Consider the following 24,477-nt stretch of genomic DNA (forward strand, 5'->3'; position numbering starts at 1 on the left):
ATAGATATATATATATATAGATATATATATATATATATATATAGATATATATATATATATATATCTATATATATATATATATATATCTATATATATATATATATAGATATTATATATATATATCTATATATATATATATATCTATATATATATATATCTATATCTATATATATATCTATATCTATATATATATATATATATATATATATATATATATATATATATACATGTACATATACATCTATATGTATACATATACATCTCTCTCTCTGAAAGTATCTGTCATTACAGCATCGAAATGTGATTGTTTCAGTTAGTGGAATAGTTTCATTTTTAAAGTGAAAGTATTTGACATGAGTGTTTTTGTTTCACTTTTGACACGTAATACTTAAATAGTGGAAGAGATATTATGTTGCCGTGTGCTCGAACTCTGCAAGAAGTTAAAAATTTTTTGACTAAAACACAACTGGAACCCTAAGTAAGGCATGTGTAAAATTTGAATGAAATTGGTTGCGTAGTTCTCGAGTTTTAGGGATTCACACAGACAGACAGACAGACACACGTTCTCATTTTTATATATATAGATAATAATTTAATGTCTTTTAAAGTCAAATGATGTCATAAGGATTCTCAAGTGATGTCATAAGAATCTATAGTGAAAGACATGACTCAATCAAACTAAGTACAAATCAGTTTTGCGTGGGAGAGTAAGTAAATAGTCAATAGCACATCTATAACATACTCCAGTCCTATTTTAGTTGTATATTGATTGAACAAGAATAAATAAATGAATGAACAGACAGACAGCTCAGTTAATTCTAACCGCTGACTGATGAATGATTACTTGTCCCACTTCACCACTGGGAAAAGGCTGTGAAACACCTGCTGTGACTGTTTATCCATTTGTGGAAACACTCACGCTTTGGAAAATCGATATAAAATTTAAAAAAAAAAAAAAGCAAACAAAGGTGGCAAGGCAAATTGGCAGAGTTGTTAGAACATAAGGTAAAAAAACCCTTGTGTTGATGATCTGTTTCTTGTTCAAATCACACCAATGTCTGTCAACTTTAATTTTCATCTTTATTGTGTCAATAAATAAAGTGTCAGTCCAGGTCTGTGGACTGGCAAAATCGTTTGAGTTTTGGACAGGCTGCCTTGCTGGTATTTATAGATGTTTTCGATCTGGTTTGGATTCTTTGCCATCAAACTTGAATTCTTTGCCATCAAATTTGAATTCTTTGCATTCAAATTTGATGGCAAAGAATCCAAACTAGATCAAAAACATCTATATCTCAGTTTTTTTATTTCTAAGTTCAAATCACACCAATGTCAACATTATTCTTCATTCTTCAGGGATCAACTAATAAAATCAGGATGCCTTACTGTTTTTGTTCTGGCTCTTAATGTTCCAAGTTCAAACCCTACTGGGATGCTAGACTTAATCTGTTACCTGGTTTAACACCAACATCTTGTATCCTAGGGTGCCTTTAATGGAGTCTGTTCTGTTGCAAGCATAGAGGTCAGGTCTGTAGTTCAAGGATAACTTCCTCTCACTTGTCTTGGAGAACCTTTGAAAGGGTCATGGGTACTGGCTTTCTTCCAGGCTTCTTTTATCTTTTACTTGTTTCAGTCAGTGAACTACGACCATGCTGGGGCACTGCCCTCAAGGGCTTAGTCAAACAAATCAAAGCCAGTGCTTATTTTTAAAGCTTCATATCTTAGCAGCTTCTTTTGCTGAACTACTTGGTTAGTGGGATATAGACAAACACCAGTTGTCATGTGGTAAAGGATAAATGCAAACACATATGTAGACACACACACATGTGACAGTATTCCACATGTCTCTACTAAATTCATTCACAAGGCATTTGTTTGCATGGAGCAATAGCAGAAAATACTTGCCCAAGTTGCCATGCAGTGAGACTGAACCTGAAACCACTTGGTGGCAAAGTAAACTTCTTAACCACACAACCATACCAGTGCCTAATAAAGTCCTTCAGTGATGCATATTCCAGTAGGTGGACTAGAGACTTACTTGGTATGGTTCTCAGGTCATGTCTAGCTACTGTAGTCATTGGGTTGTTGTCTACCCTTACATTATCCAATATCTCCTATCACTTCTTGTCTTTTTTCTCTTTTGAAGACAGTAAAGTGGTGTAATTTCAGAGAGATTTTGCTGTTGTTTTTAGCAGGTTAAGCAACCGACCACATTGAGGCTACTTCATTGATTTGTCTTATATGTATTTTTTCTTCTTTCCTTTCTTTGTTTCTTTGGTAACAAACTGGTTGGCTTTGCTTGAGCAGTCATCTATGATATGGAGATAGCTAATTGAATACTTGACTTTACAATAATCTCTATGATTAGGTATTAGGTCAAAATCAAGAATTCATTATCATTTTAATGTCCATTTTTCCATGCTGGCAGGGGTTGGATGGTTTGACAGGAACCAGTGAGCTAGAGGGCGGCACTGAATTCCAATGTCTGCTTCAGTTTGGATGCCAACAACTTTACAGACTGTACTGGATGCTTTTTTTTTCATGGCACCAGCACTAGGGAAATTGCCAAGTACTTACAAAACAAGACACTTTAGCTGAGTGAAATATAGTATTGAAGAACATTAAAGGATGATATGATACTGTAGTAGTAGTAGTAGTATTAGTAGTAGTAGTAAAAGTATGATAGAGGGAATTCGTATTTTATCTAACTCGGAGTAAAGATCATAGTGAAAGGTTTGAATTCACAACATAGAGACATAGAAGTAATTATTGTAAGGCCAATTACTACTGTAATAAATCCACTACTCAAACGATAAGGATTTTCTATAATGGAACATAATCAGAAGTTTGTAGGGAAGAGGTATGGTCAATTGATTTAAAGCTGATGATGTCTAGCACATGTCTCATCAACACCATAGTGCTGAAAGGCAATGTTGATGTCAATAGGTTTTACTCTCAAATTGTAGAAACGGAGTCTCTACATGATAGTTCAATCTGATAAAAACAGCAACCAAACTTCACTCAAAATACACCCTATAATTGAAAAAGAACAGCTTTTTATAAATTTTATTTATTTATTTAAGTTCTTCACTCCCTTTGGAGTATAGACCATCAACAACTTTTCTCTTGGTTCTGGACTGTCTTTATTACATCTCTTTAGTTGGATCCTTGTTTTCCTAATGGCTTGCACTACAAGTACTGCTCTTCCTATTTCATACATTGTCTGGGGGAAAAGGCTTTCACATCTCAAGTCTTATTGGTTTTGAATTATCGATACTTCTGTAACTTTGCTTAATCAAGGCTGGCTGACCTGGTAGAGTAGACCTAAACAGGGCTACTCAAAGGCTTTGTTGGGGAATGATTTAGTTGTTGCATTGAGCTTCATTAAATTAATTAATCTTTCTGATTTTTACTCATTTGTCATAGCTGTTTTGACTGAAAGGTAGAGTGAGAACCACCTTAAAATCACTTCATTTCTGCAACAGGGGACCGCACTCCAAACCCTTTATGTTTTTGATGTTCCCTCTAAACTGTAACTGGAATCCTTTCTCAAAGTTAATCAGTTCCTTTATTTTAGAATTAGCTTTGTGCTTGCTTAGAAAAAAAAAGCAGTAATTCACCTTCATTTGTGTTAATATTTCTTTTCTTTCTTCTTTCACAGGCTTTTCTAAGACGGCTAGAGACTGTTAAACCCAGCAAAGGTTTGTCAAGAGATGAACAGTTGGCAGAATACAGTTCAAAACACTCGAAATATCCACTCAATAAAGTATCATATCCTGGATGTACAACAAAGAGACCCTCAACTGCATCCACTGTCAATATTGAAAGCACATCAGACCCTCCTGCTAAGAAAGATCTTTATTGTCGATCAAAGACTAAGTTTAAAAACCGTCCTGAGTGGATATCAAAATGGTGACCTTTATAAAATTAGGGGGTATGGGAATAATACTGGGGATTAGTAAGGGATGGGTGTGGAAAAAAAAATCCAAACAAACAAAGAAAAACCCAACAAATTCATGTTTTTGAACTTTGAATTGTTTTCTGTATATATTTCAAATATTTGTCATATTTAAAAGATTCTGTTGTGGCAGGTGCTGTATGGTGTGTGGCATGCTGTGGTAACAATGGTGGTGGTTGAGTTTCACAACAAAGCAAATTCCTTGGCAATTTTGGTTTCAATTTCCAGTTGGAACTATGCTGCTTCACTTGTGATGTCGCTAATTGTTGCCTTCAGGACATAGGACAAAGGAATGACCATCACAATGCAAAGAAATCCTTATATTAAAGATTTTTTAAAAAATTTTTGGCAGGAGAAAAATTTTGAAATATTGCATAACTATAAAAATAGAAATTAAATCTAAATTTACTTGAGAAAGAAAATATCTATATGTGTGTGTATGTGTTTGTGTGTACATATACAAACACCCACACCTACATGAGTATGTGTGTGTGTGTGAATGTGTATATGTAGATAATGACATATCAATCTCTAGGTGTGTCTCAGAAAATTAAAACATTATGCAAACGTTAATCTTTGTTGTCAGTTAATGTCTGAGCATAAAAGTTTCAATTGCATTAGGCTCACTAAATGTAAATTGCTCTATTTCCAGCATTTTATTGATACATTAAAAAAATCCAATATCTCGAAATATTAGAATGTAACAGCATAACATCAGAAACATATCATTAGAAAGTCAGTTAAAAATTGAGAGGTGGGTACAAAATGTCAGTTAGTATATGCTTGGTGCTCTTTTGACTTCAGTGACTGGATATATTATGACAGAGGAAACCAATTAGTGACACTAGTCAATTTTGATGGAAGTCCCGGTAGTCTCCTTAGCAGCCTTTGGCACCTAAAAAGGGATACTGAAGGCTTTTTTTTTTAAGGCAGGGAGCAGTTTAGTTGTTGCATTGAGCTTCATTAAATAATTATCTTCCTGGTTGATACTGATTTGTTATAATCATTTTGACTGACTGCTAGTGTGGGAACCGCCTTAACCACCAAATGACTGCTGGGACACAAATTAGCCATCTTTTTAACTATACCCCATAGATTCTGTATGGGATTTAGGCCAAGTCAGTTCCTTGGTAAGGTAGCTAGCTCATTGATGTGATGATCAGTAAAGCAGGAAGTGTTTGTTTTGGTACTAAGTGCAGGTACCAAATCTTGCTGAAACAAAAATTTCACATTGCCAAATCGCTTGATGGTTGATATAAGGAAACAAGGAATGCTCCAAGATCTCATGGTAGACTTGTGCATTGGCTGTAACTCTGAAGAAACACAATAGTCCAATATCTACATATGACATTGCATCACTGATTGCCAGAAATTTGAAACTGAGTTTCTTTCTAATGGCTGGTGTTTTGTGATTTCCAGACCTCCAAATTCTGCAGACTTTGTTTCCAAATGAGATACAAAAACTTACTCCATTCAAGAAAAAGTCACAATGTGCCACTGCTCATCACTTTATTTTCCTGCTTCTCCTTGCCTCCATCGACCACTTGTAACATTGCCTGTCAGTGAAAAGAGGTTTGGTGCTAGGTACTTTGCTGTTGTGTTCCATCTCTTGAAGCTAGCTATCTGTACAAAGTGGTTCTTCATGCCTTAACTTATGTGTCAACCTTTTATGAAAAGCTTCCTCGTTGTCAAACCGGCTTTTTTTTTTTCACAGTTCTCTTGAAGTTACAGTTGTCCTTCTTGCTGGCTCACCTTTTTCTGCCTCATCTTGCATGTCCAGATGGTATCCCAGAAAGTGGCTGCAATATTGAAATCTGGGAACAGTCAGCTTTTAAAGAAATAATCTTCTCTGTGTCTTCCCCTTTTCGTGAAGTATGTTACTGATGATCTTTTAGTCAACAGTTAGATCAGAAGTCTTGCTCATGATTACAGCACTAATGTTTTCTGTAAAAAAAAAAAAATTAAAAATTAAAAAAAAATTTATTGGCTGAATGAGTATTACTCTAACATGCTCAGACAATATTGTAATATTTTGAGAGAAGTAGAATAGAATTAAAATATTTGTCTGTAATTTTACAATGGATAGTCTATAGTCATCATTCTAGAAACTAGAAATTGTTCACAGACTGAAAAGAAGCACTACTGCCACATTTATTGTACATAAGAGTAATAAAATTTTTGAATATTCATTTTTTTTTTCTCCTTAATATTCTAATTTTCTGAGATGTACTTATATGTGGGCCTAACTGTTATTTATGTGTGTATGTGTATTTGCATATATATGTGTGCACACACACACATTTACTTAATATATAAAAACCGTATTTATGTATTTAAAATTTTATATTTAAATATATAACACACACATATACATATATCTGCATAGTTATATATTAAAAGCATAAACCATTAAAGGCTATTTCAAAATAACTGCCAACCCTTAACTTATGTAGGTATATATGTGTACACGGACGCACACATATTTGTTACGTGTGTGTATGTGTATATATATATATATATATTATCATCATTTAACATTCATGTTCCATGTTGGCATGGGTTGGATATATATATATATGTGTGTGTCTTTATATATATACGTTTATATATATATATACACACATATACAGAACAACTTCCTTCAATAATTTTATTCTTGTTGTTAGTTATCTTGAATCAGCTATCTACCTTTCCATCTTAACCTTTTTGTGAAATGTCTGGTTCCCAGGAAAATATTCTGTATCATCTTTCTCTCTTTGGTTGCCTTACTTCAAAACTGAGATTGTAAAGTTGATAAAACTGGTTTTTTTTAAAGCGTGTCTTCATATCACAAAGCAAATAGAAACAATTTTTTTTTTCTATTCAAAAAGGTTTAAAAATGAGTGTGGTATGAGGAATAGTTTATTCCAATTCCATTGTTGGCTAATATCACTTCAAAAGCTCATTCTTCATGCACGTGTGTATATGACATACACACATATTTATATCTATGTATTTTACACGCACACATAATACTTACTCATTTGTCTGAAAGAGAGCATTTTGAAGTATCATCCATTTTTCCAGGGTTAAATTTTCTTTCTTTGCTCCACTTAAAGTATGAAGTCACGTCTGTCTACCTATATCTAACTCTTGTTGTCTTTCCAGTTACTATCAGTAACCTACTCCTTACTTGTCTTGCAGTTTCATTTATTTGGGTGTCAAATTAATTCTTCAATGTTCTGTTCTATATTTATGTGAATACAACTAAAATGGCCAAATTCATATGGTTTTCAACAATTGCATAAGACTCAAGTTCAAATCCACAAAGGTATTTTGTGTGTCTTTTTTTTATCTCAACTTATACATTTGTCCAGAATAGGTACCAAATCATCTGGGAATGTTACTTCCAAAATGAGACTGGCATCCTAGCCAGGAGGAGGTTTGTCTCTTTTCTGTTTAATGCCACACACCCAATGCTCTGGCCTCTGTGAGAATATTGGAGCTTTTGGACACATATTTTTGTGTGACATGAGGATTTTATTATCTATGTGTTCTAGACCCAACCAAACCAGTTAATTCAGTGTTTTACCACTATGTCCATTTCTTTTATCTAGTCCCTCTCTCTGTTCTTACCTACTCTGTAGATGTAGCTCTGTAAATGGGACTGAGTTACGTTCAGAACATGGCCTCAGAATTAGAATTAAAACAATACAGTGCATTGTTTAGTGTTGTGATGTGAATTTGAGACCCCTTAGCTGAGATATCAACACCTTTCACCACTTGGCTAGTGCAGTTCCTCATTCACATCTTAGCAGCATTAGTCTGATAAAGCTAATTTCTGCTTCATTAAAAAAATACGTTAAATTGGTGCTTGGAAACAATTTTGGTTAGTTTCGGTCAATGGTTCTGACATTCAGGTTGTATTGACTTAAGTTACCTTCAGGCTTGTCATGTTTCAAGTAATGTTGTTATTGTCAAAGCTGATTGTAAACTTATGTTAAAACAATCAACATTCACTTAACAATAATTTTCATGGAAATATCTAAAAATAAGAGTAAGGCTTTGAATATGAAAACATCTTTTGTTGTTACTATTGTTGTATATTTATTTACTATGAAATTAAAACAAAGGAAATACAGTTTTTTGTAAAAAAAGGAAAAAAATATATATAAATAGGAAAAATTTCAAAAATTTAACTTTTCAGATAACTTAAGGAAATTGTTTAATTTCACAACTTTTGAATTAGTAAAAAGAATGTAATATTGCATAATCATATTAGGTCATTTAAATATTAAAGACTTCATCTGCATCTAATGATTGGTTTAAGTAGATGTGCACAGGTGGAATTTGACTTCAGATTTTCAAGATAAAACATTTGTGAATTTTAATGTCTATGTGATGAGCTATACCTCTCTATATGTATTTTTAGCTCAGAGAATTGAGATCATTAAGAGTTAAGTATTTTAATTCACAACTAGATATGATAAACCATACCTCTCGATAGCTGTCTGTTTACAAGTAGAATTGAGGTCATTGAGAGTTAACTATGTTAATTCAAAACTGAGAGTGATAAAATACACTGCTGTATAATATCTATTTACAGTTTGAGAATTATGGTCATTAATTGTTTATGTTAACTAGATAATATATTGCTGGTGAGAGGACATGGAGTGCTTGCTTTCATGTTTATTTTCCTTGTGAACTCCTGCCCGTTCAGCATTTTATAGATACATTCAGATGTGACGCATTTTCTTTGACAATGTCTTAAATATAAAATAAAAGTGAGTTCTAATAGGATAAGAATTTAGATTAGTTTGTTAAAAATGTTTATTAACATTAATGTGTAATTTGTGAGAATGTCAAGTGGGGAGACAAAAACCCTTATTTGGTTAATGTCTAATTTCTACCTTATTAAAAATAACTTCAATACAACATATATGTGTGTGTGTGTGTGTGTGTGTATGTATATGTGTATATATATGCGTGTATAAATGTGTATGTATGTATATAGAAAAACAAAAGATGAAAACAGGTGTACAAACAACATGCAAGTGTATTAGTTTAGCACATGGGGAAAAATGAAAAAGTCTTTCACGTTTTGAGCCTATGATCTTCAACAGAAAATAAGAGAAAATAAACAGAGAAAGAATGAAAAAAACTTCTAGATTTCAGTGGTCCAGCATATATATGTGTGTGTGTGTGTGTGTATATATGTATGTATGTATATACATGTATATACATATATATATACATGTATATATACATGTATGTATATATATGTACATGTATGTATATATATAATATATATGTAATGTGTATATATATATATATAGAAAAAAAATATATATATACACACACATATGTATATATATATATATATATATATATATATATGTATATATATATACATATATACTCACACACACACATTTGATGGCCTTGTGCTTATGTTAGTATCATTACATATATAATCTTTCATACCATTAGGTTGTTTAATTAAAAAAATAATCATTATGTCTCTTGAAGTATAAATCATCAAATACATAGGTAATTATGGCATTGTAGTCTTGTTAATAATGTATCTACCAGTATTTTTGTACAGCTTGTGTTCTATTTCATTTAAAAACCAAATGCCCACCCCCTCCACAAAAGAAACATACTGCTGTTGTTTTTGTACATTTTTAAAAAAAAAAACGTCTGATAAATTTATCAAACTGAATATACATTTTGAAAATGATATATCAATAAAATAAAATAAAATAAAGTAATTCATATTTTATTCCATCTTCAAAAATTGTGAATGCAGTTAAATATTTGTCATTACCATTTATAGGTCATTAATGATCACACCTTCATTAATGATCACACCTGTATATCTTCATCCAACTAATACTTCACGCAGGGCAGTGAGCTGACAGAATTGTTAGTATGTCAGACAACATTTCTTTTAATTCTTTGTGTTTGTGTTTAAACCTGACCATGGTTAGCTTTATTGTTTATCTTTTGGGGTTGATAAAATAAAACACCAGTCCGCTCTCTTCAGTTTTAGCTCGTATTATATGGTTGGATGCTCTTCCTATCACCAACTTCTGTACAGAGTGTACTGAGTACATTTTATGGTGGCAGCAGCACTAGCAGAGTTGCTTTGTGCACTTGAAGAGTAAGCATGAATCATTGCTCGAAGACATGTATGGTTACTCGAGGTTATGTAAACCAGGAGGGGAATAAGAGAGAGAGAGAGAGACTGATGATAGACGGGTTAGAATGGGTGAAGGGAGCAATGTCCATAAGAGATTTTATCTTGGCTGAAAAGCCACTCTATCTGTCAATAGTATGTATGTATACATATATACATATTATATATATATTATAAAGCATGATACACAGACGGCTATTTTAATTTAATGTTGCTACACTTGCATATACCAGATATTTTTATTCAGTCTGGCAGCTGTTCACATTATCACTGGAAGCAACAAATTCTGTTGAGACATGTAGCTGCGATTACATATTATTGACAACAGCCAAGAATGGTGAAATGCATCTGACATTCTTGCTTGTTGCTGCTGGGATGATTTTCCTCTCCCTGTAATATATAGTGTTTTTGACAAAGCACATCTATAAGAGATTTTATCTTGGATGAAAACCCTAGAAACTTGCTTGTCAACATCATATATGCTTTATGTATGATATGCAGATAGCCATTTTAATTTAACGCCACTTCAGTTGCATATAGCAAATTATATATGTACATATGTATACACATACATATAATACATAGAAAAATCTGTCGCAATAATTCTTGTCTGGCCCATGCCAGCATGGAGAAACACATAAAAATGTGATATAGCTTTTATCTTTTACTTGTTTCAGTCAGTTGAGGCACCGCATTGAAGAATTTTTGGTCGAATGTATCAACCCAGGTACTTATTTTTTAAAGCCAGATACTTATTTCTATTGGTCTCTTTTGCTAAACTGCTAAATTATGGGGACATAAACACACCAGCACCAGTTGTCAAGTGGTAGTGGTGGTGGGGGACAAACAGACACAAAGACACATACACACACACACACACATATATATGTTATATATATATATGATTGGCTTCTTTCAGTTTCCATCTACCAAATTCACTGACAAGGCTTTTGTTGGCCCAAGGCTATAGTAGAAAACACTTGTCCAAGGTGCCACACGATGGGACTGAACACTGAACCATGTGGTTGGGAAGCAAGCTTCTTACCTCACAGAAAATTATACATAGTAAAAAGCAAATGATACAATAAATAATAGTTCATAATATTTTGGTTAAAAAAAAACCCTTGAGTAAAAGAAGACAAGAATTGAACACGTTTGTGATATGTTGGGTGGCTGTGATGGTGCTACACCAAGGAAACCTGACAACTTTCAACCCTTGAGATTAGAAGCTTTAACTATGTAAGCAAGAAAGAAAATAGACTTGTTTCATTCGTTTGAAAACATTGAGAAATTAGCAACTTCTTAAAAAGATGTTGCTGCTGCTTTAATCATGTAGAGGTCTCCGTCATTTGTTCATACATATATATTCAACATGTGAGAGATATTTGAGGACATATTTGGTAATTTAATAAAACAACCCCAATCTAACAAAAATAAACCAAATGTATTTTAACAAAATCCTGTTCATATGTTCTTGATAAGCTTTAATACGAGGGGGGTGCTGAAAAGTTCCTGGCTTTGGGTAAAAGCAAATACAGGAGGATCAGTTAATTATGATTTTATTTAAGATATTCTCTTCACAAATTCACACACTTACTGCAACAGTCCTTCAGTTTTTCTAAGCCTTGTAAAAGAACTTGGAAGGTTGGGCCTCCAACCAGGCCTTTCACAATACCCTTAAAGGAGGATCTTTTCAGTACCCACTCATATAAGATTATTTTATGCATCCAACTTTAGTTGCTATGATTGTTTAAATATAGGACTGGAAGCGTTGACTACCTGCACTAAATGATCGTTATTCATTTCACACTTCACCTGTATTACAGCAGCCTTCTGAGAAGTTGTGCCATTGTGAAGATGTTGATTAGTTTCTCTTCCAAGAACACTTTGAATGTAGTAGTCAATGGGATTTAAATCTAGCGTGTTTGGAGACTTCAAATTTGGTGTACCCAAGGTACAAGAATATTGCAAACCAAATACAAGATTGAAATGTACGCATTAACTATATATATATATATATATATATTTTGTTACAACCTTTATTCACATGGTTTTGAATTAATCATGCATTATATCGTGCTTTTAAGATTTCAATAATATGATTGTTATGTTTTGAATGACATTGTCTGGTAGAAGTGAGAGGTCAGATCTGGCAAGTTTTAATATAGAACAGGTAGAATATTTTGGGCCAGATATGGTCGGTTTAACTGCTAAAGGTTTAAAAAGTCTTTTTTTTTTCAGACAGTTTCCTTGAACTTAGCTTATGTGGCAGTATGATTTGCAAGAAAGAACAGCCAAATTTCTCACAGAAATCACAACCTACTATGCCATAAAAGGAAAGAGACATTGGATAATGTAGTCCTAGATATACTATGTGAAGAAAAAAAAGATAGATGGAATAGCTATGTCTGACCACATCTGCTGACAGGTCACTCGATCAGAGTTCAACTGGAATTAAATAACAAATCTGAACAAGTAGACACATCGTGTTTAAACTTTTAGCAAAACACCAAAACATGTTGCAGCGTGTTAAGTTGGAAAAACAGCAAATGTTGCTAAGATATCAGTTTCTGTATATAAAATACAACAGAAATAGCTTTCATTTAATCTTTATTTAACTCTTGTCATTAATTTATAATGTTGAAAAAAAAAATAGAAAGGAAGAAACAGTCATATATGTAATTAATAGCTTTTATCAGAGCTTCATAAACCAAGATGAAACAAGGAAGACTATGTCCTAGAAATATCTGCCAAATCTCTCTCAGATCATATCTTGCTCTCTCAAAACAATAAAAAGAGAAGACATATTGGATAATGTCCTTTTATATATTATTTGTGTCAGCCATTAAACTGTGGCCATGCTGGGCACTGCATTGAAGAATTTTTAGTTAAATGAATCAACTCCAGTACTTACATTTTTTTTAAAAGCCTGGTACTTATTCTATCAGTCGCTTTTGCTGAACCACTAAGTTACAGGACATATACACACCAACACTGGTTGTCAAGCATTAGTGGGACACACACACACACACACACACACACGATGGGCTTCTTTCAGTTTCCATCTATCAAATCCACTGACAAGGCTTTGGTCAGCACAAGGCTATAGAAGGAGGCACTTGCAGTGGAACTGAACCTGGAACCAAGTGTTTGGGGAAACAAGCTTCTTACCACATGGCCATGCCTACACTTACATACACTACCATCATTAAGCATTAAATCATTAAAATATCATCATTAAGCATGCACTTTCTCATGCTTGCATGGGTCATACAGAGTTTGTTGAGGCAGATTTTCTCCACTGGATACCCTTCCTGTTGCTAATCTCCACCTGTTTCTAGGCAAGACAATATTTCTGGAACACTTGAAATGAATAACACCACTTGTATGATGGTGATGCTTGTTTACAACAATTCACATGATATCACAATAAGGATATATACACACACACAGAGGCTTCTTTCAGTTTCCGTCAGCCAAATTCACTCACAAAGCTTTGGTTAGCCTGGGGCTATAGTAGAAAACACTTGTCCAGGGAGCCATGTGGTGGGACTGAACCTGATACTACATGGCTGGGAAGCAAGCTCCTTAAACACACAGTGACAACATGGTTATTGTTGGAATGCGTTTAATCATAGCAGGTGCTGTGAAGCTGGTTGTTTTACTGGTGTTTGTGGTGGTGAGACTAATAAAAATTACAGTTAGCAACATTGTGAAAATGGTTGGAACATTTGCTAAAGTTCATTCTTTTAAATTTACGTGTTCAAATGTAAATCAACGTGAAAAGATGATATCAACTGTAACCACAAGCATGGCAAAAAAGAAGAAAAAAAAACAAACAATTTCTCTGCAACTGTTTTCTGTATTATTTTATACCCGAAAGGTTTGGAAAAATGTTGATTAAAATTTATAATGTATGCATAATAAAATATTAATTACAAAATGTTGTTCTAAGAGAGAAAAACAGTTGTAATTATAAAACTGTATCATTCAACTGCATTTAGCATCAAACCAAATGGAATTGGCTGAAATTCTTTTGCTTATTCTCAATTTATGAAGCAAATTTTACAACTGCTATCAGATCTACTTTCTCTATTGTTCTTTGTGATATAGAAAAATAATCAGAGAATTAATTAACCCTTTAGCATTTAAACTGGCTAAATCTGGCCAAAATATTCTGTGTTATGTTAAAATTGGCCAGATTTGGCCTCTCATATATACCCTACAATGTTATCCTGAAAATAAATAGCCACATCATTGAAATCCAAACAGTGTATCTAGGACTACATGTGTTCATTGTCCTTTCTTTTAAAAGATGAGATTTAGTTGCTATTTCTAGCAAACCTATCAACCACAAGAAACCTCTGTTGACTCAAACGAAAAGGACGTACTTTTACATTTTTGGTTATTTAAAATTTTCTAATAGGAGCTTTCTTAATGGTATTTTCAGATTTTTTTTCTTAATAGACTTCCGACTTATTCTCATATTTTCACAAGATTTAAATTGCTCGAATTTGCGTGCTCTTGTCCTTAAAATAAGCGAGGAATGTGAATATAGTCAGTAAAAATATTGATACACTCAAAGAGAAAAAAAAATTAACGTAATGTTTTGTAAGATTATACTGAAATATAGAGCATAAAATTAGGTTAGTTACAGATAAAAAAAAGAAGCTTTCTATTTAGGCCAATAACACCACAATTGATAGAATTCTGAAAATATGAATAGAAAAATATGCAATAAAGTTACAGCATAAACAAAGAAGTAAAACACAGTATTGAAGAAAATACAATACACATTCTCTAAGCTTGATACATTTATTGATTGAATCGAATGGTAGAAGCATTAAGAACATTAGAAAATCTGCGAGCGCTTTATAATCACGGATCTTTTACTTTACATTCCGAGTTCACATCCAACCCAGATCAATTTTACTTTCCATCCCTCTGGGGACGATAAATTTAAGTACCTATCAAGGAGTTTTTTTTCTTCTAAATTTCTAGGTATAAGATCGCGGATAACATATATATATGTATTTGTGTGCATACCTCAACTTACGTTGTTTCGAGTTACGTCTTTTTCGACTTTCGTTTTTTTTTTATTTTTTATTATTGTTTAAGAAGTAAATGGTAAAACTAAATCTCAACTTCAGTCGATTTATCCATCTCAGCGAGCATATATATTTAAAAGCATGAAAAATTTTAAAACACCTAAAAATCCAATAGCAAAGTGCAACATCACGTGAAATTCACGTGAAAGCGTAAAAACCAATTATTTGATTAGATTTTAGTTAATAAATATATTTTTAAAATAGTTTTTCGTGTTACGTTGTTTTTCGAGTTAAGTTGCAGTTCTTGGAGTCAATTACCGACGTAAGTCGAGGTATGCTTGTGTGTGTGTATATATATATATATATATATATATATATATATATACATATGTATAATTATTACAAATTAAAAGGGTAAAAGATTATCAATTAATAAATATATTAATAATTTTTACCAAGCCCATCGGTATGAAAGCACCATTATTGGTGGAGAACTTATTCAAAAGTTCATATATTTATACATATAATTAAGGGATCAGCAAAATATTTGCTTCACCATATACCGAAGTTCAGAAAATAGCAGCTAAAAAAGCTGAGAATCTCACAGATAACATCACTGTATATGTATGTATATATATATATATATATATATATATATATATATATATATACAGAGAGAGAGAGAGAGAGAGAGAGAGATAAACGAGGATATATAAACATATTCTCGTTTATCACTGATTCATTCTACACGAATCAAGGATAACACTTTACACTCAACTGTGAACCATGGCACGCCTATCACGAATTGATCTGTAATAACATGGATCAGCGAGAACCTCACCACAATTTCGCACTGTGTGTGCTGGCAACAATAATTCGTTGAGGCTGAATCATTGTGTAACAAACTATCTTATTAAATCCTGAAGCGTAAATTAAATCTGAACCAACGATATTTTTTAGTTCAATTCGTCTCTGTTCGGGAACCTCTTTCCAAGAGATTTCGTACGCCAAATCTTTCAAAACTAAGCATCAAGATTAAGTCCTCTCATTCGCCCAAGAATAGGAACCAAGGGACCAATACCTTGTCTGGTATGTTGTCAACAAAAGATATTAATAATCGATAAGGTTGTCAGAAGTTCAATTATCAACATTGTAATGCAATAGAGAAATCCCTTTTGCATCGAAAATCCTTTATCAGAATATGCTAGTCAATGTGCACCATCTGCCTACGATACCGTTTAACTCTTTAGCTGCCACATCTCTGTGGGAAAGGCTGTACTTAGTCCCAAAATTGGCTGGTGATTTAATTCCATATTGATGGGAAAAAAAGATTGATAAACCAAAATATACATTTCAATAAGCAACAGGAGTAAGATAAATCCATCAAAGCTTAAGTGAATTAATGTTGCTAAATTTAACAAAATTTCTAAAGCAAGATGTAAAGTTTACTATCCATCAAAGTTTATTTCACTTACCGTTCAATCTCTCAACCCACAAAACTCAATAAAACATTCCCTCCAATTTCTGTGAACTATATTTTGATGTGAAACATCAAAGAAGAGCGGCAAACTTGGTTTTTAGCTGTTGTGCTGAACCTGGTCATGCCAAAATAGTTAGTCAAATGTCTGAATATAATTCACATAGCATATCTAGTGCTGCGGATTTTCCATGTCTTCGTCTTCACTTGAGTATCAAACATTTGTCTCCGACATGCAGTAATTTATTGCGATTCAATGTTTGTCGTACTGGGCATGTTATATATCCCTTATTGTTCAATTTTTTTCTGTTATATATATGTAAGTTGTGGTAACCACAGCAGAGATGGAGTTTGTTATATCTGGTGTGGGTCCCAGGATAGTATTTGCGACTAGCAAGGAAGTTATTTAAAAACTAAACATATTTTGGTGTGTAATAAGCATTTTTGTAATGTGTAATTTATCAGAAATGGTTAATAGGTCAGAAATAGCAACAAAATCTTCCGCAAACTATTCCTTAATGTCCCAAGAAAACGGGAACAAAAGTGAACTAGAATTTGTTGTTTAGAAAGATGAGTGACTGACTTCAAAATGTTGGTGGTTTTTGTTGTTTTGTTGCTTGTCTAGAAATTTCATAAGAGACGCAGTATTATAGAAAGGATAGTGAAATAGACATTATTAGACACACAATTGATGATGACATGTCATAGTTTTTATATCCTCTTACATGTGTATATATTTAAAAACCTCATTTCGCTTGGAAGTAAGGAACTATGCTTCAAAAACAGAAAAATTCTTAATTCACTCAATTAAAAAAACAGCTAATAAGAATAATAATGTACCAAAATACAAGAATTGATTGGAATTGAAAGTTTTGTCGGTGATACTTTTTTTTTTCTCTCCATTTCTCACCAGAAGGACTTGGATTAGATTACAAAACTCGTGATTCTTGCGGTATTGCTATAAGGTTTGTAATACATAAAACATCAATTGTTTTATGTTCAATTTTTTTTTTTTTGAATATTCGATTGAAAATTGTTGAGAAAATCTTTTATTTTTTAAGTTATAGCTTAAGCACACAGCCTTGCTTTTCGTCATAATTTGTTTGTTTTCTTCATACTTTTGAATTGTTATATTCCTTAGCCATATTTATACATTTTAAAGAATACTTTACCAAAAGCGAATTGCTGTATTGCAACTCCAGGTATTCAAGAAATTGTTTCAAGGATACGAAAAAATTATTCAAGTTAATCAGGTTCTTAAAATAAACGAAATATATATAAAAACAAAAGAAAATACAGTCGGAAATTATAGAGTGCGAACGAAACCATAATTTCTTCGGACGTAGATTTCGATTCTATCCTTCAAAAGGGTCCCACTTCTGGAAGACCAAAAAATATCCTCTCCTTCTTTTTCCTCTTATTTGTGTTTCACATATTTGAGATTTTTATTCTTCTTCAAAAATATTATATGTAACATGAATCGGCGGGGCGATGGGAATTTAGGGTGAGATGGGCTTGGGAGTAATACCCCCCCCCACACTCATATTTTTCTTACATTTAATTTTTTTCTTCCAGAATCGTAATTTACGATGCTTAAAACATACAAATGAGAAGAAACTACGGGTTTTTGGAGCACTAAATTTCCGACTGTAAACTATAGGAACGCCTTTTTTTTAATTTAGTTATGTCTTGAAGATAACTTAAGTTTCAAAGAAATAGTCTTGTATAATAGATGACAGGAAGGAGGGGGGGGGCTATCATTCAATTATTGAATTATTTTGGAAACTATTATAATTTTCTTAAATACATAGATTTCCCGTGGTAACTAAATATAAAATATGATGAAACGAGGGATAATGCAAATGATTAAAAAAAAATTGCTTCAAATCGAATCTGTATCTCCCAGCTGGCATCATTACTTTAAGGACGATTCCTTCTGTCACCATTTAACGCTTCAATGAACACCACAGGTAAAAGAGGGGAGTAAACCCTCATGTGTATATATATATATATATATATATATATATATATATATATTCATCCATATACACATGTGTATGTCTATATTATACACACAAATGTATGTCGGTGTATATATATATATATATATATGTATGTGTGTGTATATACATATGTATGTGTGTGTGTATATACATATGTATGTGTGTGTGTATATACATATGTAGATGTGTGTGTGTGTATATACATATGTAGATGTGTGTGTGTGTATATACATATGTAGATGTGTGTGTGTGTATATACATATGTAGATATGTGTGTGTGTGTATATACATATGTAGATATGTGTGTGTGTGTGTATATACATATGTAGATATGTGTGTGTGTGTATATACATATGTAGATATACATGTGTGAGCGTGTCGGTGTAAATATGTGTGTGAAGTCTATCTATCTACACACAATGTGTGTGACTATAGGTTTGTATGTGATTACATAATTTCTGTGTTCAAATTGATGATACACATTTTTCAGTTTTTAAATATCATCTTTTCTCATTTTTTTTTTTTGGCAGAATGAAGCTCAAAGCATTTATATAGTTTTGTTAATTTTGTTGCATTGTTTGAATTAAACAAATGCAATTGTTCAAATGTTTACACTTGTTTATATATATTTCTCTTTTGTTTCTCTGTGAAATTAATAGGAACCCTGTTATAAAGTTTATAGATACGCATGTTAATTCTTGAGTGTTTAGATTTTATATTTCATAACTAACATTTATCTTGAGAAACCCATCTAATTGCTAGAATACCAATTCTTATTGCTGTTGGGAGGATGGAAGTTGAATCGAATCTAGTCTGTTACTGATAGTTAATTCATTAATTACCTTATCAGCCTGCAATTAACTTGTCAGGCTGTCATTCCTCAAAGGAGATGAATTAAATTGTTCCCTCACTCGAATTTAAACTCAACAGTCAGGTACCAAATTCAATACAATAGCGCCTTATGTTCTTGTCCAGTAACTTTTAGTGAAGTATGTTCATTTTCCCTCAAGAAGGATGCTTCACCTTTGTGGGATGGTGAGATTTATGCATTTCTCCAGGAGTTGTGGGGGCATACTTCACTTTGGAATATCTGTGTTCCACTATACTTAACCGTAGATAAATAATAGTGTTGATTTGTTTTTGACTAAGTAGAAGGCCTTGTGTTTAGAAAAGGAGCGAAATGGTGTTGTGGCGTCCATGCATTTCCCAGAGTCTGTTAAGTGGCCTTTAATTGCAGTTTCAAGGCATTTCAGGTTATTAGACGTAAAATGTCTTCAAGTTGTTTTCTAGTTTTTAGATATCATCTTTTCTCATTGTTTTTTTTCTGACAAAATGAAGCTCAAAGCATTTATATAGTTTTGTTAATTTTGTTGCATTGTTTGAATTAAACAAATGCAATTGTTCAAATGTTTACACTTGTATATATTTCTCTTTTGTTTCTCTGTGAAATTAATAGGAACCCTGTCTCTCCTGGATGCTTCTTGCTTTTACTTCGGCTGTCGTCTTTAAAGTACACATGCAGTCAAATAATTACATAAACGAAGTTTATTACATAATTCTTGTTCCCTTGCCATTTCATTAATTTTATAGTACTTAATTCTGAAGTGTATGTATATTGAATCCTATCGCTATGTCTAAACGGAATCTTTAAAATATATAAAAATTTTGGAAGAAAAAGTATAAATAATAAATAAGTGGAAATCGAACCGGTGTGTTAGATAAGGCATTAAGACAATATGACTCTCCCCAGACACAGCATTAATGGATATATAATTGCGTAAATTGACACGGTCCCCGGAGAGATGAAAAGCAAAACTGATCGCTGTAGGATCTGAAACAAGAAGTTATAGAGACTAGATCTATTTGCCCTTTTGATATTAACTCGCCTTAAGACTGACCCCAGTTTTACGATACAAATGTGTTTTCAAGTGATTTGAATTAAAACCACCCATGAAAATTTCATGTTAGTTTGTTTTCCAAATTACCAGCTTAATAACGACAAAGTTATTTTACTAAACTCTTCATAATTTTCAAAATTAGTTGAAACAAAAACTGTGTTTCAACAGAAATATGGTAATAAAAGGGTTAAAATGTTCCATCGGGCGTTCTTCAACAGAACAAATTTCTGCAAATAAACGCCGGTTAGACATATCCTCTCTCTCTCTCTCTCTCTCTCTCTCTCTCACACACACACACACCTGTGGGTAACAAGTTCAAAAAGAAGTTATGACGGGCACAGGATAGGTCCGATAGTGAATAAGATATTTAATCTATGATATATTTTGTACTAACAATTTTGGGTGAAATGCTTTGATAGGCGAAAGTAAAGAATATGTACACTCGATATTTAGGGTTAGGGATTTTGTTGCTCCGAAAACGGGTGGTGTACATATTTTTTACCTCCACCCTTTATCCTTTATATATATATATATATATATATATATATATATATATATATAAATAGTTATTTCTTTTACGTTATTCTAATGGAATTATTTCTTTGTTCCCATCGCTTGTGTTCTAGATGCCGTATTTCTACGAGTTATGTATCCCAACCGCATTATTCTACTCATGTTAGAGATTCGAAGTAAACTTGATTGATACAAACTCTTTGGGTGTGTTTTAATACTCTTTGCTTTTACATCGAGTTAACGATAAAAACAATTCAACGTTAAACTGAAAGATTACTCAATACTTTTTGTAGAGTATATATTTATTATACGTTTACAAGATTGGTGATGACAATGACCTTGAAGTCACTGTCACTCCTATTGTATATGTAAAATGATAATATTTATAAATAGTATAAGAAAGTGAGATGATAAAGGAATAAACAATTATTTTATGAACTTCATTAGCTCACAGATGTTTCTGCTATGGAGTAACACCTTAACGCTTCATTGGAGCTATAAGGTGTTACTCAGGCACTCAACTACGAATCCACTGCATCTTATAGTTGAAACAGTTGTAAGCTAATGACGTTTATAAAATAATTGTTTATTCATTTGTCATCTCACTTCCTTATTACTGCTCTAAATATATAAATAATAATAATAATAATATATATATATATATATATATATATGAAAGAAAGAAAGAAAGAGAAGACTTTGTCTTGTCCCTTTATGGCACCATTTATATCTAACTCGATGACATCAGGTGTTGTTTCACTAGAACATGTATTTGTGGCAAATAATACTTTTCGTACATTATTTACAATAGATGGATAGGTGTCCTCGCCTTGTTTGTTGTTATCACAACATTTTGGTTGATGTACTCTCCAGCCTTCAGGTGTTCTGGTGGAATATCGAACCCAACTCTTTATTTGACTAATGGGGCACACTGTTCTCCTTCCTAAGGTATGTTGCTGATTTTATTTTTCTGTTGATGCTGTTTTCTGTTGAGCAAAACCACCCATAGAAGAAAATATGACCCAAAACTGCGTGTACTCTATCCCATGCAGCTGTGGTAGGTTATGCAAAAGCAAAACATGCTGCCCCCTTAAAGTAAGGGTAGAGGAACATTGTAAAGCTGTGACACGAGGATATGTTGAAAAATCAGGTATAGTCAGTCATGTATGGTAAAACGGAGACCACTTCTCCCTGTGAGATGAAGTTAAAATAATTGACAGAGAACACCCCTGGAAGATATGAAAATTAAAAGAGGCTGCACATATGTTAGGATGCAATAACCTCCTAAGCAGACCTAGTGGAGATATGAATGTAATAGGGGAACCAGTATTAAGAAAAGATAAAATACTAGGTTTATAAGCCCTAAAATTCACTCTATAATTGCCCAAAGGCATATAGTGTAGTGGATAAGAGCGCAGGCTACTAACCCTTAGATTCTAAGCTCAGTCCCAGGCAGGGAATTGAAAACTAATATCAACAGAAAAATAAATATCAGCAACATACCTTAGAAATGAGAACAGTGTACCCCATTAGTCAAAGGGTTGGGTTCAAAATTCCACCAGAACACCTAATGAAGGCTGTACATAATCACTCATCTAAAAAATATAGAATAATACTTTTAGTGTTGAAGAAATTAAATAGCTGCCAAACTAAGTCCATGACCTGGTTTAGATTCCCAGATGCAGCTAGTTTACTTTGCTTGTGTTATAAAGTTCACGATTCTTTTTCTCTATATTCCACTAATACTTTTGGTTTAAGCCTTCCCAAGGAAAACTGTAGATGTCTGAAATTTTCATCCTCTTTTAAACACTGACAGTCAAGACACAACAGACTATACATTGAAGTGTTTAAACATGAAATTTCCTTGAAGGAATTGTTTTTGTTTCAAAATTACTTAATATTTATTTTTCAAACAGTGTCGCAGATTTTATATAACATAACAAAATGTGTGGGTAAAGTATTTTGTCATTCTAGATCAGGCTTAAACCTTATCTAGAACACTGAAAAATAATGAACATTGAAAAATAATTACTTTTCAGCAATGTGAACAGTGGAAAATAATTACTTTTCAGCAACCACCAGATACTTTGCCATAGTTTATTTTTCCTGTTGATTTAACATTTTATTTCTATTATTTTTCTCTTATACTTGTTTCAGTCATTGGATTGTGGTCATGCTGGAGCATCGCCTTGAAGTGTTTAGTTGAACAAAGCATCCCCAAAACTTATTTTAGATCTTCTGTGTTTGGCTGCCACTTCTCAATTTCTTCAATTCTTGTTCCATTGATTTCATATTTGGTGTATTGGTGTAATTTTGTAAAGTAATCATTGACATGAAATTCATTTTTGCCATAAATCAATAAATAAAGAATTAATAGCTTTTAAAGTTTGCAAATTTTGGGTAATTTTAGTCAATTGAAAGTCACAGACATAGGTATCTGCTTCCATAATAAGCCAATCTTTTACCAAGCTGCTTACCCACGTTCTTGTTGTTGTTTATTAAATACTTAAAATGCATGCAGTATGAGTTGGTCATGAGATGTGCTAAAAATAACAGTTAAATAGGCCTTAACTCCTGCACCAAAATTTTTTCTTTGATTTTTGCATTATTGCTTGAATTTCCATGTACAAAAAGCAAATTCACAAACATTTTCTGAAAATTCCAAAAAATAAAAAAAATTTTGAGGGGGTTATATGACGTGTATATGCCAGTATTTCATTTGTTTGTAGTTGACAACATGTGTTGTCACGCACAAAATGACAGCTTCCAAATCTTGTTTTCTGGCCAAGTAAAAATTATCAAACTTTAAACCTCAGTAACTTCTAAAAAATTTTTTTGGTAAAATTGAATTAGCCCTTGAGATTCTGTGTGAAAAATTACATCAATATATAAAACTTTAAAATTTTCACTAAACTTTGGCTGCACCTGTGGAGATTTTAAACAGAAAAGCTCACTTATTTTTTTAGTTTTGGATTTATATCAGTCTGTTTTGTTGGAATGCTGAGCTAGTGAACATAAATCAACACCAGTTGTCTAGCATGTGGGGAGGGCACAAACACTAAAACAGATGCACAAATATATATGTGTGTGTGTATATATATATATATATATATATATATATATATATATATATATATATATATATATAATGGGCCTACACATAGTTTTGGTTTACCAAGTTCACCCACAAAGGTTTGATCTGCCTGGAGCTATTGTAGAAGACACTTACACAAGATTCTGCGCAGTAGGACTGAACCTAAAACCACATGGTTGCAAAGTGAGCTTCTTAACCATAAAGCCAACCTGTCCCATTTTTTTTTTATCCTTAATAAATTGCTTGCATTTCAAGAAGCATTCTCTTAGACCATCAAATGGTTCTGAATAACATTAATGTAGCGAACATAA

At 32.6% G+C, this 24,477-nt stretch overlaps 2 protein-coding genes and 1 long non-coding RNA gene across 6 annotated transcripts in view; 2 read left to right on the forward strand and 1 right to left on the reverse strand.

Annotated features, from left to right (window-relative positions):
• Positions 1 to 6,144, forward strand: part of LOC106880627 (uncharacterized) — a 49,010-nt gene extending 42,866 nt beyond the window's left edge. For both annotated transcript variants that reach the window (XR_001410765.3, XM_014930663.3), the window contains one exon: positions 3,659 to 6,144. Coding sequence is in view for 1 of the 2 variants with exons in the window: in XM_014930663.3 (XP_014786149.1) it covers positions 3,659 to 3,913 (255 nt within the window). In the remaining variant the exon portion in view is untranslated. The remainder of the gene's footprint in view (positions 1 to 3,658) is intronic.
• LOC128249293 (uncharacterized) lies at positions 5,462 to 17,144 on the reverse strand. Its single transcript, XR_008265389.2, has 2 exons — positions 16,657 to 17,144; positions 5,462 to 5,899 (listed from the first exon to the last, which is right to left on the reverse strand). It is a non-coding gene; the product is annotated as an uncharacterized LOC128249293 (long non-coding RNA).
• Positions 17,145 to 17,331: 187 nt separating this feature from the next.
• Positions 17,332 to 24,477, forward strand: part of LOC106880638 (uncharacterized) — a 30,331-nt gene continuing 23,185 nt past the window's right edge. The window contains exon 1 of one of the 3 annotated variants that reach the window (XM_089361705.1): positions 17,332 to 17,623. The gene's annotated coding sequence lies outside the window, so the exon portion shown is untranslated. Of the gene's footprint in view, positions 17,624 to 18,499; positions 18,629 to 19,072; positions 19,097 to 24,477 lie in introns of those variants that run through there. The other 2 variants (XM_089361706.1, XM_089361708.1) reach the window with 2 other exon arrangements.

Source organism: Octopus bimaculoides, chromosome 13, assembly GCF_046866305.1.
Source record: "Octopus bimaculoides isolate indiv1 chromosome 13, ASM4686630v1, whole genome shotgun sequence".
Classification (NCBI taxonomy): domain Eukaryota; kingdom Metazoa; phylum Mollusca; class Cephalopoda; order Octopoda; family Octopodidae; genus Octopus; species Octopus bimaculoides.